Source organism: Odocoileus virginianus, chromosome 2 (assembly GCF_023699985.2).
Source record: "Odocoileus virginianus isolate 20LAN1187 ecotype Illinois chromosome 2, Ovbor_1.2, whole genome shotgun sequence".
Lineage (NCBI taxonomy): Eukaryota > Metazoa > Chordata > Mammalia > Artiodactyla > Cervidae > Odocoileus > Odocoileus virginianus.
The window spans coordinates 64,356,445-64,372,683 of NC_069675.1; the positions used below are offsets into that span (position 1 = coordinate 64,356,445).

The 16,239-nt window shown below is 37.6% G+C and overlaps 1 protein-coding gene across 3 annotated transcripts in view; it reads right to left on the bottom strand.

Moving 5' to 3' along the window:
• Positions 1–217: 217 nt before the first annotated feature.
• The window catches only part of NFU1 (NFU1 iron-sulfur cluster scaffold), a 29,535-nt gene continuing 13,513 nt past the window's right edge, over positions 218–16,239 (bottom strand). For all 3 annotated transcript variants that reach the window (XM_020878598.2, XM_020878600.2, XM_020878599.2), the window contains 4 exons: positions 15,973–16,087; positions 13,503–13,563; positions 5,756–5,930; positions 218–380 (listed from right to left, as the gene is read on the bottom strand). In XM_020878598.2, coding sequence (XP_020734257.2) covers positions 336–380; positions 5,756–5,930; positions 13,503–13,563; positions 15,973–16,087 — 396 coding nt within the window. In that variant the 3' untranslated portion in view covers positions 218–335. The remainder of the gene's footprint in view (positions 381–5,755; positions 5,931–13,502; positions 13,564–15,972; positions 16,088–16,239) is intronic.

The following is a 16,239-nucleotide window of genomic DNA, read 5'->3' on the forward strand; positions in this document are numbered from 1 at the left end:
CTCCCTATTTACTTCCGTATTGAAAGAGTAAATAAATCAGATTGGGGGTAGAGAATGTATTTTAAACTGCTTCACACATTATGCAAAGAAGGAACCATGAGAAATGAAGAACAAAAATAAAAATATCCCTGGATAAAATCCACGTGTACAGAAGATGATTCAGGATGTTATAAATAACTCATATGAGGTAAAGCAAACATGCAATATTTATATATCATTCTCTGAAGAAGGGACATATTTTATTAATCCTAAATTGCTTAGCAGATTAATAATAAAAGCTTAGTACATATTATCAACAAGTCCAACTGCAGGGCCCACAGAAAACGCAAATGAGTTTAAGGTGAGTTTGCTTCTTTTTCCTCTGATTCATCATCCATAACCTAAAACAAACAAACAAACAAAAGAGAATACAAGAATTAAGGAGTAGAAATTTCTATTTTCATGATTTTAATATTACTTGCTTACCTAAAATACTCTGCAACAATGCATACCAATCTAGTAAGAATAAATCTATCAACAGCCCCAAAGCACAACATTTGCATCAAAATCTGATATTCTAGCAACATAAAAGCCAACTGAATATTCAGTTCAGTTCAGTTTAGTCGCTCAGTCGTGTCCGACTCTTTCCGACCCCATGAACCGCAGTATGCCAGGCCTACCTGTCCATCACCAACGGCCGGAATCTATCCAAACCATGTTCCTTGAGTCGGTGATGCCATCCAACCACGTCATGCTCTGTCGTCCCCTTCTCCTCCTGCCCTCAATCTTTCCCAGCATCAGGGTCTTTTCAAAGCAGTCAGCTCTCCGCATCAGATGGCCAAAACACTGGAGTTTCAGCTTCAACATCAGTCCTTCCAATGAACACCCAGGACTGATCTCCTTCAGGATGGACTGGTTGGATCTCCTTGCAGTCCAAGGGACTCTCAAGAGTCTTCCCCAACACCACAGTTCAAAAGCATCAGTTTTTTGGCGCTCAGCTTTCCTCACAGTCCAACTCTCACATCCATACGTGACCACTGGAAAAACCATAGCTGTGACCAGACAGACCTTTGTTGGCAAAGTAATGTCTCTGCTTTTTAATATGCTATCTAGGTTGGTGATAACTTTCCTTCCAAGGAGTAAGCATCTTTTAATTTCATGGCTGCAATCACCATCTGCAGTGATTTTGGAGCCCCCCAAAATAAAGTCAGCCACTGCTTCCTCTGTCACCCATCTATTTCCCATGAGGTGATGGGACCAGATGCCACGATCTTAGTTTCTAAATATTGAGCTTTAAGCCAACTTCTTCACTCTCCTCTTTCACGTTCATCAAGAGGCTTTTTAGTTCCTCTTCACTTTCTGCCATAAGTGTGGTGTCATCTGCATATCTGAGGTTATTGATATTTCTCCCAGCAATCTTGATTCCAGCTTGTGCTTCTTCCAGCCCAGCGTTTCTCATGATGTACTCTGCATATAAGTTCAACAAGCAGGGTGACAGCATACAGCCTTGACGGACTCCTTTCCCTATTTGGAACCAGGCTGACTCCTTTCCCTATTTGGAACCAGGCTGTTGTTCCATGTCCAGTTCTAACTGTTGCTTCCTGACCTGCATACAGGTTTCTCAAGAGGCAGGTCAGGTGGTCTGGTATTCCCATCTCCTTCAGAATTTTCCACAGTTTATTGTGATCCACACAGTCGAAGGCTTTGGCATAGTCAATAAAGCAGAAATAGATGTTTTTTCCGGAACTCTTGCTTTTTTGATGATCCAATGGATGTTGGAAATTTGATCTCTGGTTCCTCTGCCTTTTCTAAAACCAGCTTGAACATCTGGAAGTTCTTGGTTCACGTATTGCTGAAGCCTGGCTTGGAGAATTTGGAGCATTAATTTACTAGCGTGTGAGATGACTGCAATCGTGTGGTAGTTTGAGCATTCTTTGGCATTGCCTTTCTTTGAGATTGGAATGAAAACGGACATTTTCCAGTCCTGTGGCCACTGCTGAGTTTTCCAAATTTGCTGACATACTGAGTGTAGCACTTTCAGAGCATCATCTTTCAGGAGTTGAAATAGCTCAACTGGAATTCCATCACCTCCACTAGCTTTGTTCTTAGTGATGCTTCCTAAGGCCCACCTGACTTCACATTCTAGGATGTCTGATTCTAGGTGAATGATCACACCATTGTGATTATCTGGGTCGTGAAGATCTATTTTGTACAGTTCCTCTGTGTATTCTTGTCACCTCTTCTTAATATCTTCTGCTTCTATTAGGTCCATACCATTTCTGTCCTTTATCAAACCCATCTTTGTGTGAAATGTTCCCTTGGTATCTCTAATTTTCTTGAAGAGATCTCTACCCTTTCCCATTCTGTCATTTTCCTCTATTTCTTTGCATTGATCACTGAGGAAGGCTTTCTTACCTCTCCTCGCTATTCTTTGGAACTCTGCATTCAAATGGGAATATCTTTCCTTTTCTCCTTTGCTTTTCGCTTCTCTTCTTCTCACAGTTATTTGTAAGGCCTTCTCAGACAGCTATTTTGCCTTTTTGCATTTCTTTTCCATGGGGGTGGTCTTGATTCCTGTCTCCTGTACAATGTCACGAACCTCCGTCCATAGTTCGTCAGGCACTCTGTCTATCAGATCTAGTCCCTTAAATCTATTTCTCACTTCCACTGTATAGTCATAAGGGATTTGATTTAGGTCATACCTGAATGGTCTAGTGGTTTTCCCAACTTTCTTCAGTTAAAGTCTGAATTTGGCAAGGAGTTCATGATCTGAGCCACAGTCAGCTCCCGGTCTTGTTTTTGCTGACTGTATAAAGCTTCTCCATCTTTGGCTACAAAGAATATTATCAATCTGATTTCTGTGTTGACCATCTGGTGATGTTCATGTGTACAGTCTTCTCTTGTGTTGTTGGAAGAGGGTGTTTGTTATGACCAGTGCGTTCTCTTGGCAAACTCTATTAGCCTTTGCCCTCATTCATTCTGTACTCCAAGGCCAAATTTGCCTGTTACTCCAGGTGTTTCTTGACTTCCTACTTTTGCATTCCAGTCCCCTGTAATGAGAAGGACATCTTTTTTGGGTGTTAGTTCTAAAAGGTCTTGTAGGTCTTCATAAAACCGTTCAACTTCAGCTTCTTCAGCATTACTGGCTGGGGCATAGACTTGGATTACTGTGATATTGAATGGTTTGCCGTGGAAACGAATAGAGATCATTCTGTCGTTTTTGAGACTGCATCCAAGTACTGCTTTCGGACTCTCTTGTTGACTATGATGGCTACTCCATTTCTTCTAAGGGATTCCCGCCCACAGTAGTAGATATAATAGTCATCTGAGTTAAATTCACCCATTCCAGGCCATCTTAGTTCACTGATTCCTAGAATGTCAACATTCACTCTTGCCATCTCCTGTTTGACCACTTCCAATTTGCCTTGATTCATGGACCTAACATTCCAGGTTCCTATGCAATATTGCTCTTTACAGCATTGGACCTTGCTTCTATCACCAGTCCCATCCACAACTGGGTGTTGTTTTTGCTTTAACTCCATCCCTTCATTCTTTCTGGAGTTATTTCTCCACTGATCTCCAGTAGCACATTGGGCAGCAAGTTAATTAAAACATTGGTCTCTGTTCCTTGTTCCAAAGGAGGTTTCCAAAAGCAGAGTCACAGGTGGACAAAGAGGACTATCATGATGAACTGGTAATTCCTAGCTCTATGACTAATATATAGAATTGAGGGGTTTTTTTTGTTTTTATTTCAAAAGCATCTTATTTCCCTAAGCATGGTCCTAGGGAAATATACCAAATTGTTACTGCAAAATATGTATTAGAAAAATGAATCCCTAAAAAAGGTAAAGAAACTACACCTTTATAGTTGCTAGAAAATATACTAGCAACTAATTACGTTGGTCTTATTCAGATAAAAGTTTATTTTAAGCCTTAAAAAATATGAAGCTTTTCATTTCAAGTAAGTTACGGAAAAATACTAATGAATACTCAAAGGAAAAAATGAAAGGATTAGTATCTTTTCATGAGTTAATATATTACTCAGATAATAAAAACCAATTCCTCTGGAAAAGAAAAGGGTTATATAAACCTAACACTATTTTTTCCCTTAACCACACCTACTATAATTAAAACTAACTCAGGTTTATAATCCTACTGCCAATTCATCACCCAACCCTGGACATGTGAATAAAAACCTTCCTTTATCAATCTAGCAAAGTGTTAGCTATTTTTTTTTAAAGGCATACAGAGGATAATGGGGGCCAAAATTAATTTTTTCAAAATCTAGATGAATCTGCTTCTGATCTGAGACAATCAATTCCCTCACAGATTGTTTTGGGCTGAATAAAAAATGGATATTTACTTTCAGGGAACTGATATTTTTACATCCAATCTCAGCACCATCCAATCAAAAAAATTTTGTCAATCAACTTCTATCTTAGGTAAAATATTCCTAAATTTGGAATAATGTTTCTAAATATTTAATGAAAACTCTGTAAACAACATGTACAACACACAAGGCTGAGTGTTACAGAAGAACACAGAGACCTAGGTACAATTATAACTCTCTCAAGGAACTTATCCATTACCAGAAAGCTGAAAGAGACCCACAGAAGCTCTGCACCAAAGAGCTTAACACCAACTAAAGAACTAGTGAGAACTTCAAAGAGGAGACGGCATGTGTCGTACCACAGGGACAGGTTTCAGTACTGCCCAGAAAAGAGTGAGTCTCACAGGAGCTGAGAGATGACGCCCTCTTCTTAAAGGCACAGAATTACCTGAAGAGCTTTTTCAAATTTTTAATTTCCATATACTCTTTCCTTCCTTGATAATCGCTCTCCATAAGTCCTTGCCTCTTGGTTGAGAATTACTGCAGTGAAGGCCACTATTACTGCTGAGAAAAATACTGGTAGTATATATTCCTTAGATATATTTGGGCAGGAAAAAAATGTTGACCTCAGGCTATAAATAAAGCTCTAAAACTCTCTAACTGTACTTTGTACAACAAAGCATGATTCTTTGAAGGGCTTCTTGCCTGCATGTTTAAGAACAAGAAGTATTTAAATGTGAAGCAGTGGAGGGGCTCCCCTCGTGGTCCAGTGGATGAGAGTCCACCTTTCAATGCAGGGGACACAGGTTCAATCCCTGGTCCAGGAGGATCCCACATGCCGTGAAGCAAGTAAATCTGTGTGCCACAGCTACTGAGCCCGTGTTCTGGAGCCTATGAGCCCCAACTACTGCAGCTTGCATGCCCAAGAGCCCATGCTTTGTGACAAGGGAAACCACCACAATGAGAAGCCTGTGCACCAAAATGAAGAGTAGCACTTGCTCATTTCAACTAGAGAAAGCCTGCACACAGCAACAAAGACTCAGTGCAACCAAATATTAATCAATTAATTAAAAAAATATGAAGTAGTAGAGCTCTTCCACTAAACACTTGTAAACGTCATCTATAAAATTCCATGATGTTTCCCTTTCATAATTTTTCTACAGTCAAAACAGCAATATGCCCTCTGTTTCCCAAGTACAAAATGAAAGTGACTTATTTAATATTAACAAACTGTGTTACTAGAAAATAAATGAGGTAATATTTGGAAAACTGCTGAGCACATAGCAGGTAATTATTAGCACTAAGATAATTCTCAAAGAAGGAGCCTGATAATAATGGTAACACAATGATATAGCAGTTGAAGAAAATGTCAGGTCATGAATTTCTTTTCTTTCCAAAAAATTCATTTTAATACTAAATCTAAACTGTCATACAATATTGGCATACCTGTTCTACGCCTTCTACTTCTGGAATATAAAACTGCAGCATGTTCTGAATTCCATTTTTCAGAGTAATGATTGAACTGGGGCAGCTGGTACAAGAACCTTGGAGTTTCAGCTGTACGATGCCATCTTCAAAGCCTTTATAGATTACATCTCCTCCATCTTCCTGCACAGTTGGCCTGTAGACACAGATATATTTAAAATAATATGTTTTTATTGAAAAAACTTAATACAACATAGAGCTTAGATTTTATATTAATAAATTCACAAAGTTAGAGTCACTTTTATAAACAAGAATAACAACAGTTAGTAGCTAGTCTCATTTGTAACTTTCAGATAAAATGCCAATTCATTCATACAAGAACTTTATCTGCTTATTGCATCTTAAATCTTGTATATCATTTAAGATTTCAAATTTCCTAATAATTATACTGATTACCTAAGATACACTCATTCACTTCTTTTAAGTAAATGGAGGGAAACTGCGATGTGCTGGCTTTTTTTTTCCCAGTTAAAACTTTTCATTGAAATATAGATAATTCAAAAAAAAATGCATAAATCACGTATGATCAACTCAGTAAATTTTAACAAACTGAACATATATATGTTCTAGACCAAGAAACAGAACACTGGAACCCCAGAAGTCCCCCCTATTCTTCCTTTTGACCACTCCTCCCAACCAAAGGTAGCCATTATCCCAACTGCTATCACCACTGACAAATTCTGCCTGCTTTTTAACTTTATAGTTTATAAACATAAATTCCATTTAGAAAACACAAAATATTAACTTTTTTAATCTGGCTTCTTTTTCTCTTTGCAAGATTCGTCTACATTGTGGCATATAGTAATAGTTCATTCAGTCTCACTGCTGCAGAGTATTCCATTAAGTGAATATGCCAGAATTTATCCATTCTTTTTTTAATATCTATTTTTTACTTATTTATCTCTTTGGCTGCTCTGGCTCTTAGCTATAGCATGTAGGATCTAGTTCCCTGACCAGGGATTGAACCTGGGCCCCATGCATTGGGAGTATGGAGTCTTAGCCACTGGACTGCCAGGGAAGGACTCATTCTATTGTTGATGGACATCTGGGTTAATACCAGCTTTTGGCTTTTACAAATGGCACAGTTATGGAGATTCTTGCAAATGTCCTATGGCATACTAATAAACTACAATTGGGAATGTACCCAAGAGTGAAACTGCTCATCAAGAATATGTTTATGTCCAGATTTAGTAGCTACCGCCAAACGGTTTCCCAAAGTTATTTAAACTTATATTCCTACCAGCAGTACACGAGAGTTCCTGTTGCTCCCCAAACTTGCCAACAATTGGTGGTGTCAGTTTTAATAATTTTAATCATTCCAGTGGATCTGAAGTGATATTTCATTACAGTTTTAATCTGAATATCTATAAGGAGGTTGAGTACTTTTTCATGTTTACTGTCATTTGATTACTGTCTTTCATGAATTGCCACTCCAGTGCTTTTGTGCAGAGACTGCTCCAGGCTCTATTTGATTGTCTCTTTCTTAACATTATGTAAAAGATTTTAAATATATTCTGACATACATACTACAAATATCTTCTAATCTGTGCTTTGCTTCTTCACGGTAAGTGATATCTTTTGATGAAGAAGTCTTATTTTTATTATAGTCTACTTTATGTCTTTCTCTTAAATTTTCTTATGTCTTGTAAAAAAAAAATTTGCCTATCCGAAGGTCAGGCAAATATTCTATTTTAAATTTCCTTTGTGATTTCTTTGTTGACCATTGGTGTTTTTGAAGAGCACTGTTTAGTTTCCACATATATACAGATTGTATAGATAACTTTTGATAACTGACATCTAGCTTAATTTAACTGTAGAAAATAATATTTTCAATGATTTCAATCTATAAAATTTGTTCAGGGTTGCTTTATGTTTCAGAATATAGTCCCGTTTAGAAAATCTTCCATGTACACTTGAAAAAAAATAAGTACTTTGTTCTTGTTGGGTGTAATGTTTCATGTGTGTCAATTTAGTACGGTTTGTTAATCATATGTATAAGACTCTCATGTCTTTACTCATCACTGTATGTGTTTGATCTACTTGTTACTGAGAGAGATGTGTTGGTCTCCCACTGTAGTTGCGGATTATCTATTTCTCATTTTAGTTCTGTCAAATATTCTTCATCTCTTCTGAAGCTGTTATTAGATGCATATGTTTAAAATTAGTGTATATTCCTCAAAGAAATTACCCATTATTATTATGAAAGATTTCTCTTTATTGCTATTAATGTCTTTAGCTATAAAGTTTATTTTGTCTGATACCTGTACAACTGTACCTGTCTTCTCTTATCCATTCTTTGCATGCTATGTATTTCTCCATCTTTCTACTTTCAACCTTTCTTTGTCCTTATGGTTAAGATATGTATCTCTTATAGGCAGTACATAGCTTTTTTTCAACAGGCAATCTGACACTTTTATTTCTTGTTAATTAACCTATGTACATTAACTAATATATTTGGGTTTATACAACCATCTTATTATTTATCATTTTGCATTATTTTGGATTAAACAAGTATTACTTTATTATCATTCTACTTTACCCCTCTATTGAATTTTGGTTATATGGTCTTTTACTATCGATTGTTTATAAGATGTCTACTTGACTTCTTAGACTCTAATATAGATTAGTGCAGACTTCCTAGATGGCTCAGTGGTAAAAAATTAGCCTGCCAACACAGAAGATGTGAGTTTGATCCTGGGTTAGGATGGTTCACTGGAAAAGGAAATGGCAACCCAATTCAGTATTCTTTGCCAGGAAAATCCCATGGACAGAGGAGCCTGGCAGGCTACAGTCCACAGGGTCTCAAAGAGTCGGACACGACTGAGCATGCACAGCACAGCAAAATAAATTATACTTTTATTAATTCCCAGATAATGCCAAATATGAAGAACATTTATACTTATCACCTTATACATTTTTGTCATGTATTTAAATTCTACATATATTAAAAAGCCTACAGGATATTGTGAGACTTTTTTTGTTACATATTCTATGTCTATCATTTTTGGGGGCTGTATTTTCCATTCTCTTTTCTTTGCTTTAGCTGGATATTTTCTACTGCCCTTTTAATACATTCCAGTACATTAATCTTCTCTCCAACAGTATCCAATGTGACATTCGACCTGATGAATTCTTAAGTTTAGCTATTGTATATTTTAGTTTCAGAATTACTTTTTCTTATAGATTCCAGTCTTCTGATGAAATTCATCTGACTTTCTGTTTTCTCTAATGTTTTATTCACAATCATTTTAAAGATCATGTCTGATAACTCTCACACCTAGGTTATCAATGGATTTGTTTATTTTCTGTTGGTTCAGTTTCCAAATTCTATGCCTAGTAATTTTGGGGACAATAAATGATGGACAACATATATGAAGAACAAAAGTGACTTGTGGAATCAGAGGGCAGACACACTAAAACCAGAATCACAGAAAACTAGCCAATCTGATCACAGGACCACAGTCTTGTTTAACTCAGTGAAACTAAGCCATGCCGTGTGGGGCCACCCAAGATGGTCGGGTCATGGTGGAGAGGTCTGACAGAATGTGGTCCACTGGAGAAGGGAATAGCAAACCACTTCAGAATTCTTGCCTTGAGAACCCCATGAACAGTAGGAAAAGGCAAATTGATAGGATACTGAAAGAGGAACTCCCCAGGTCGATAGGTGCCCCATATGCTATTGGAGATCAGTGGAGAAATAACTCCAGAAAGAATGAAGGGATGGAGTTAAAGCAAAAACACCACCCAGTTGTGGATGGGACTGGTGATAGAAGCAAGGTCCGATGCTATAAAGAGCAATATTGCACAGGAACCTGGAATGTTAGGTCCACGAATCAAGGCAAATTGGAAGTGGTCAAACAGGAGATGGCAAGAGTGAATGTTGACATTCTAGGAATAGGTGAATTTAGATGGACTGGAATGGGTGAATTTAACTCAGATGACCATATCTACTACTGTGGGCAGGAATCCCTTAGAAGAAATGGAGTAGCCAACACAGTCAAGAAAAGAGTCCGAAATGCAGTACTTGGATGCAATCTCAAAAACGACAGAATGATCTCTGTTCATTTCCAAGGCAAACCATTCAATAACACAGTAATCCAAGTCTATGCCCTGACCAAAAAGGCTCAAGAAGCTGAAGTTGAATGGTTTTATGAAGACCTACAAGACCTTTTACAACTAACACCCAAAAAAGATGTCCTTCTCATTACAGGGGACTGGAATGCAAAAGTAGGAAGTCACGAAACACCTGGAGTAACAGGCAAATTTGGCCTTGGAGTACAGAATGAATGAGGGCAAAGGCTAATAGAGTTTTGCCAAGAGAACTCAATGGTCATAGCATACAGCCTCTTCCAACAACACAAGAGAAGACTCTACACATGAACATCACCAGATGGCCGACACTGAAATCAGATTGATTATATTCTTTGCAGCCAAAGATGGAGAAGCTTTATACAGTCAGCAAAAACAAGACCGGGAGCTGACTGTGGCTCAGATCATGAACTCCTTCTTGCCAAATTCAGACTTTAACTGAAGAAAGTTGGGAAAACCACTAGACCATTCAGGTATGACCTAAATCAAATCCCTTATGACTATACAGTGGAAGTGAGAAATAGATTTAAGGGACTAGATCTGATAGACAGAGTGCCTGACGAACTATGGACGGAGGTTCGTGACATTGTACAGGAGACAGGAATCAAGACCACCCCCATGGAAAAGAAATGCAAAAAGGCAAAATAGCTGTCTGAGAAGGCCTTACAAATAACTGTGAGAAGAAGAGAAGCGAAAAGCAAAGGAGAAAAGGAAAGATATTCCCATTTGAATGCAGAGTTCCACAGAATAGCGAGGAGAGGTAAGAAAGCCTTCCTCAGTGATCAATGCAAAGAAATAGAGGAAAATGACAGAATGGGAAAGGGTAGAGATCTCTTCAAGAAAATTAGAGATACCAAGGGAACATTTCACACAAAGATGGGTTTGATAAAGGACAGAAATGGTATGGACCTAATAGAAGCAGAAGATATTAAGAAGAGGTGACAAGAATACACAGAGGAACTGTACAAAATAGATCTTCACGACCCAGATAATCACAATGGTGTGATCATTCACCTAGAATCAGACATCCTAGAATGTGAAGTCAGGTGGGCCTTAGGAAGCATCACTAAGAACAAAGCTAGTGGAGGTGATGGAATTCCAGTTGAGCTATTTCAAATCCTGAAAGATGATGCTCTGAAAGTGCTACACTCAGTATGTCAGCAAATTTGGAAAACTCAGCAGTGGCCACAGGACTGGAAAAGGTCAGTGTTCATTCCAATCTCAAAGAAAGGCAATGCCAAAGAATGCTCAAACTACCACATGATTGCAGTCATCTCACACGCTAGTAAATTAATGCTCCAAATTCTCCAAGCCAGGCTTCAGCAATACGTGAACCAAGAACTTCCAGATGTTCAAGCTGGTTTTAGAAAAGGCAGAGGAACCAGAGATCAAATTTCCAACATCCACTGGATCATCAAAAAAGCAAGAGTTCCGGAAAAACATCTATTTCTGCTTTATTGACTATGCCAAAGCCTTCGACTGTGTGGATCACAATAAACTGTGGAAAATTCTGAAGGAGATGGGAATACCAGACCACCTGACTTGCCTCTTGAGAAACCTGTATGCAGGTCAGGAAGCAACAGTTAGAACTGGACATGGAACAACAGCCTGGTTCCAAATAGGGAAAGGAGTCAGCCTGGTTCCAAATAGGGAAAGGAGTCCGTCAAGGCTGTATGCTGTCACCCTGCTTGTTGAACTTATATGCAGAGTACATCATGAGAAACGCTGGGCTGGAAGAAGCACAAGCTGGAATCAAGATTGCTGGGAGAAATATCAATAACCTCAGATATGCAGATGACACCACACTTATGGCAGAAAGTGAAGAGGAACTAAAAAGCCTCTTGATGAACGTGAAAGAGGAGAGTGAAGAAGTTGGCTTAAAGCTCAATATTTAGAAACTAAGATCGTGGCATCTGGTCCCATCACCTCATGGGAAATAGATGGGTGACAGAGGAAGCAGTGGCTGACTTTATTTTGGGGGGCTCCAAAATCACTGCAGATGGTGATTGCAGCCATGAAATTAAAAGACGCTTACTCCTTGGAAGGAAAGTTATCACCAACCTAGATAGCATATTAAAAAGCAGAGACATTACTTTGCCAACAAAGGTCTGTCTGGTCATAGCTATGGTTTTTCCAGTGGTCACGTATGGATGTGAGAGTTGGACTGTGAGGAAAGCTGAGCACCAAAAAACTGATGCTTTTGAACTGTGGTGTTGGGGAAGACTCTTGAGAGTCCCTTGGACTGCAAGGAGATCCAACCAGTCCATCCTAAAGGAGATCAGTCCTGGGTGTTCATTGGAAGGACTGTTGCTGAAGCTGAAACTCCAATACTTTGGCCACCTCATGAGAAGAGCTGACTCCTTTGAAAAGACCCTGATGCTGGGAGGGATTGGGGGCAGGAGGAGAAGGGGATGACAGAGGATGAGATGGCTGAATGGCATCACCGACTCAATGGGCATGAGTTTGAGTAAACTCCGGGAGTTGGTGATGGACAGGTAGGCCTGGCATGCTGCAATTCATGGGGTCGCAAAGAGTTGGATACGACTGAGCAACTGAACTGAACTGAAAGTGACTTGGGATTATATTATACTAGAAAGGGTTCATCCTATCTTGTGGCAGCAGCTAACCCTCTGTGGAATTAAGTTCATTCAATACTGGCCTATAGTTTCATAAGACTTGGTCTACCTCTGGCTTCTCTCTTTCAATGGTAGAGTCCTCTAGAGAACTCAACTAAGAGCCTGGATGTTCTCTGAGGCCCCACCCTCCTTGACAGATCCCAAACTCCAACTTTTATCACTCCCAGCACCATAGAAGTGCCAAAATTCTGCTCAGGTTTTCAGCTGTCTTTTGTTTCACTTCTCAGTCTCTTCCCTTCCACAGCTAAAAACAAGTAAGTGCCTTGTGGAGAGAAGCTCTGAGTGCTAAGGCTTACATTTTTCTTTCCTCTCGGGTCTTGCTCCTTAAAGTCAAAGCTTCATTCTTCCAAATCTCAACAAATTTGCTGAAACTTAACACAGTTTCTCTGTTTCTCAGTGGCTGCTCTTTGCCCATCTTCTCATATTCTAACCTCACACCAAGAATGAGCAAATACTCCAAGAGAAGCTTCAGTGCGTGTCCCCTCTCTACAGAATCTTATTTGCTTTGGCAGCTATATCATAGTGTCCAACAACAAACTTTTTGTGTATTTTACCTAGATTCTTTTGGAACTCTCAACAGGACCGTTGGTTTACTATTAGCAAAAGTGGGGCAGCAGCCTGAAAAGAGGTACTCCTTCTCTCCTCACAGTTCTCCCAAACACTGTTAAGTCATTTTCTTCTAAGAAATTTGGTATTATAATAATGTTAAATCCAAATAGTGACCATGAGAGATAAATTACATAAATTACTGACTATATTTAGACAAGACTGTTATAAATTTTGGAGGGAACTTTCTTGGTGGCTCAGATGGTAAAGAAACTGCAGACTTTAAAATTTAGTTTCTATGGTTACCTATTTTGTTTACATTAACTTATACTTGTTTTGGAACTCTTCTACAGAGTTCCTCTGTACTACTCAGAGATGATCAAAAATTCATTGCTACACTGTAGTATAACTGATCAGGTAGAAAGACGAACACATACCGTATTCTAGTATCTAACAATTCCTTAATCATTGCCACAACTTCATCATCATCTTCAGATCCTAGAAACAATTACAAATAAAACATATCAACAAAAGAAATTTTACATCCATGCAAGTACAAATATTAAAATAAAGTGATTTAACTTAATGTCTCATTAAAAAAATAAAAGCATAGAACATGTAACTTGGTACAGTGAAATAAGTAATATGGGGGAAATGGAAGGATCATTCATTTGATTCTCTGAAGAAAAACTAAGGCGCACTGATCAACATTTGGTGATAACTGTGAATGTACTGAAATAACATGATCTACTAATGGTGTTAGGGTTTTAATTTTTTGGCCAATACATTTGTAAACTTTCATCCTTCTCAAGGACTGAAAAGAAGCAAGGAAAAGACATTGTCTGGATCTTGATGAAAACTTTGAGACAAAAAGGCACTTTTTAAGTTTTTTTTAACTACTTTATAAGTTAAAATTTTAATCCCTCAATTTAGTGGTTTTCATGATGACAATCATACTAAGTACAGATATAAGCCTTATTGGAATTTTAAAATGTTCTACAAATCTGAACAAAAACCTGGTTTTTTCATTTTGTTTCATTTTTTTCTTTTTTAAAAAAATTCTTTAATTTTTTATTGTTAGCTATGCTGGGTCTTCACTGCTGCACGTGGGCTTTCTCTGGTTTCAGGGAGCAGGTGCCCCTATCCAGTTGTGCTGCCTGAGTTTCTCACTGTGGTGGCTCCTCCCGTTGGGAGCACAGCCTTCAGCGTGCACGGGCGTGCAGCTGCGGTGCAGGGGCTCAGCTGCGCCGAGACAGGTGGAATCTTCCCAGTCCAGCGAGCAAACCCACACCCCCTGCACCACTGGACCACCAGGAAAGTCCATTTTTGTTTTCCTTTTTACTTTGTAAGGTTACACATAGATCTTCACATATGTCTAGTTTTATGGGTTTTATATTTATTTGGAAAAAAATCTCTTTATCATTGGGAAAACTAAAAATGCAGCTAATTCAAATACCATTATGATAAACAATAGGATTCTGGCAACAATATAAACACGAACATATTAATATTAAATTATATCAACTTTGATTTTAATAAACAGAATATAATTAAGTTAAAATTCTCTTACATCAGCAAACCTAAGTGCCTTTTGCCATCATCACTTCTATAGGCAACCACTATCATTAGTTTAGTATATATCCCCCTTCTAGTACATGTTTACATTTACATGTCTATATTTACACTCACTGTTAAATATCTTGCTTTTTTCTATTTAATATAGACCTAAAAGGTTTTTCCATATCAGCATATAAAGATGTGGCTCAATTTTCAAATAAGTGCAAAATAACTTTTGTATGAATTTGTCTTCATTTGGCTAGTTTTTAAATCATTTGTTTCCTGTTTGCTGCTACTTCTAACAATCCTGCTGCTATTTCTAACAATCCTATGTGTTCATGTAAAGTATTCCTCAGTGTACTTTTGCAAATATATCTATGAGGTAAATTTCTAGTGCTGGGTCAACAGCCTTGTGTATTTTTACATTTTGGCAGAGGTAGTTAAAGGCTCTAAAAATGATATATCAGTTTTACATATATATCTATCAAGAACACATATAAGTATTCCATGTATTATTTAAAATTTGCATAAATTGTACATTTGTAAGAATATGTAAATACACCCTTCAGTTTCCTTTTACCACTTAATATTTTTTATATCTTCTCACATCAGTATCTCCTAATCAAGCTCACTCCTTTTAACTGCTAATATATTTTTTAAATATTTCAATGAACATGTTGAAATATGTTTGAAATATGTTGGAATATGCTTCCACATGTTGTCTTGTGTACATTTATCAGACTCATTTAGAGTATATATCTAGAAGTTAAACTGTATCATTTAAAGGTGATTATACAAATGTTTGTGTGTGTGTGTAGACATGTGCACACGTGCATGCTTAGTCACTCAGTCGTGTCCGACTCTTTGCAGCCCCATGGATTGCAACCTGCCTGGCTCCTCTGTCCATGGGATTCTCCAGGCAAGTAAACTGCAATATTTATATCTTTAATAGTTTGTTTAGAAATGATTCTAAAGTAATTAAGGCAGAAAGTTAACTCCTGTTAAATCTGAGAGAAGGGCAAACTGGTGAGCATTATATTATTTTGAAAACAATATAAATATTATATTATACTATACTATATTATAAATATCATAATTTAATAAATAAGTTTGAAATTTTTATAGTTGAAATTTTTAATTCTTTATAATATATTCCATGTAAACACACATTTCATAAAATGATGGGTAAAACTAGTATACATGAGGTTTTATCCTCTCTGGAATTGGTTCCAGAGCTAAATATAGAATAGTAACAAAACTCTGTTACCCATGCTTTCAGAAATCAAGACAAATGTGAAGAAACTAGAACAATTTTTTTAAAAAGCTAAATATTAATTCCCAACACATTACCTGCTTCTCCTGAAGGTGTTTCCTCAGTAACTAAAGGTAAGCCAGATGCAAAGAAATCCATAATAGTAGCATAGATATCTGGTTTCAGTAAATTCCAGTCTAATTCTTCATTCTCCTGTAAATGTTTGAAGGAAAACATTACATTTTCATCCAAGAGCAGAGACAAATACAAAACAAGACTCTGAATCTTTTAGGACTCTTCCCCTATTTATATTCTATAACATGCAATAGCGCACATTTCTGGACAATATGTCAGTTATTGTTGAG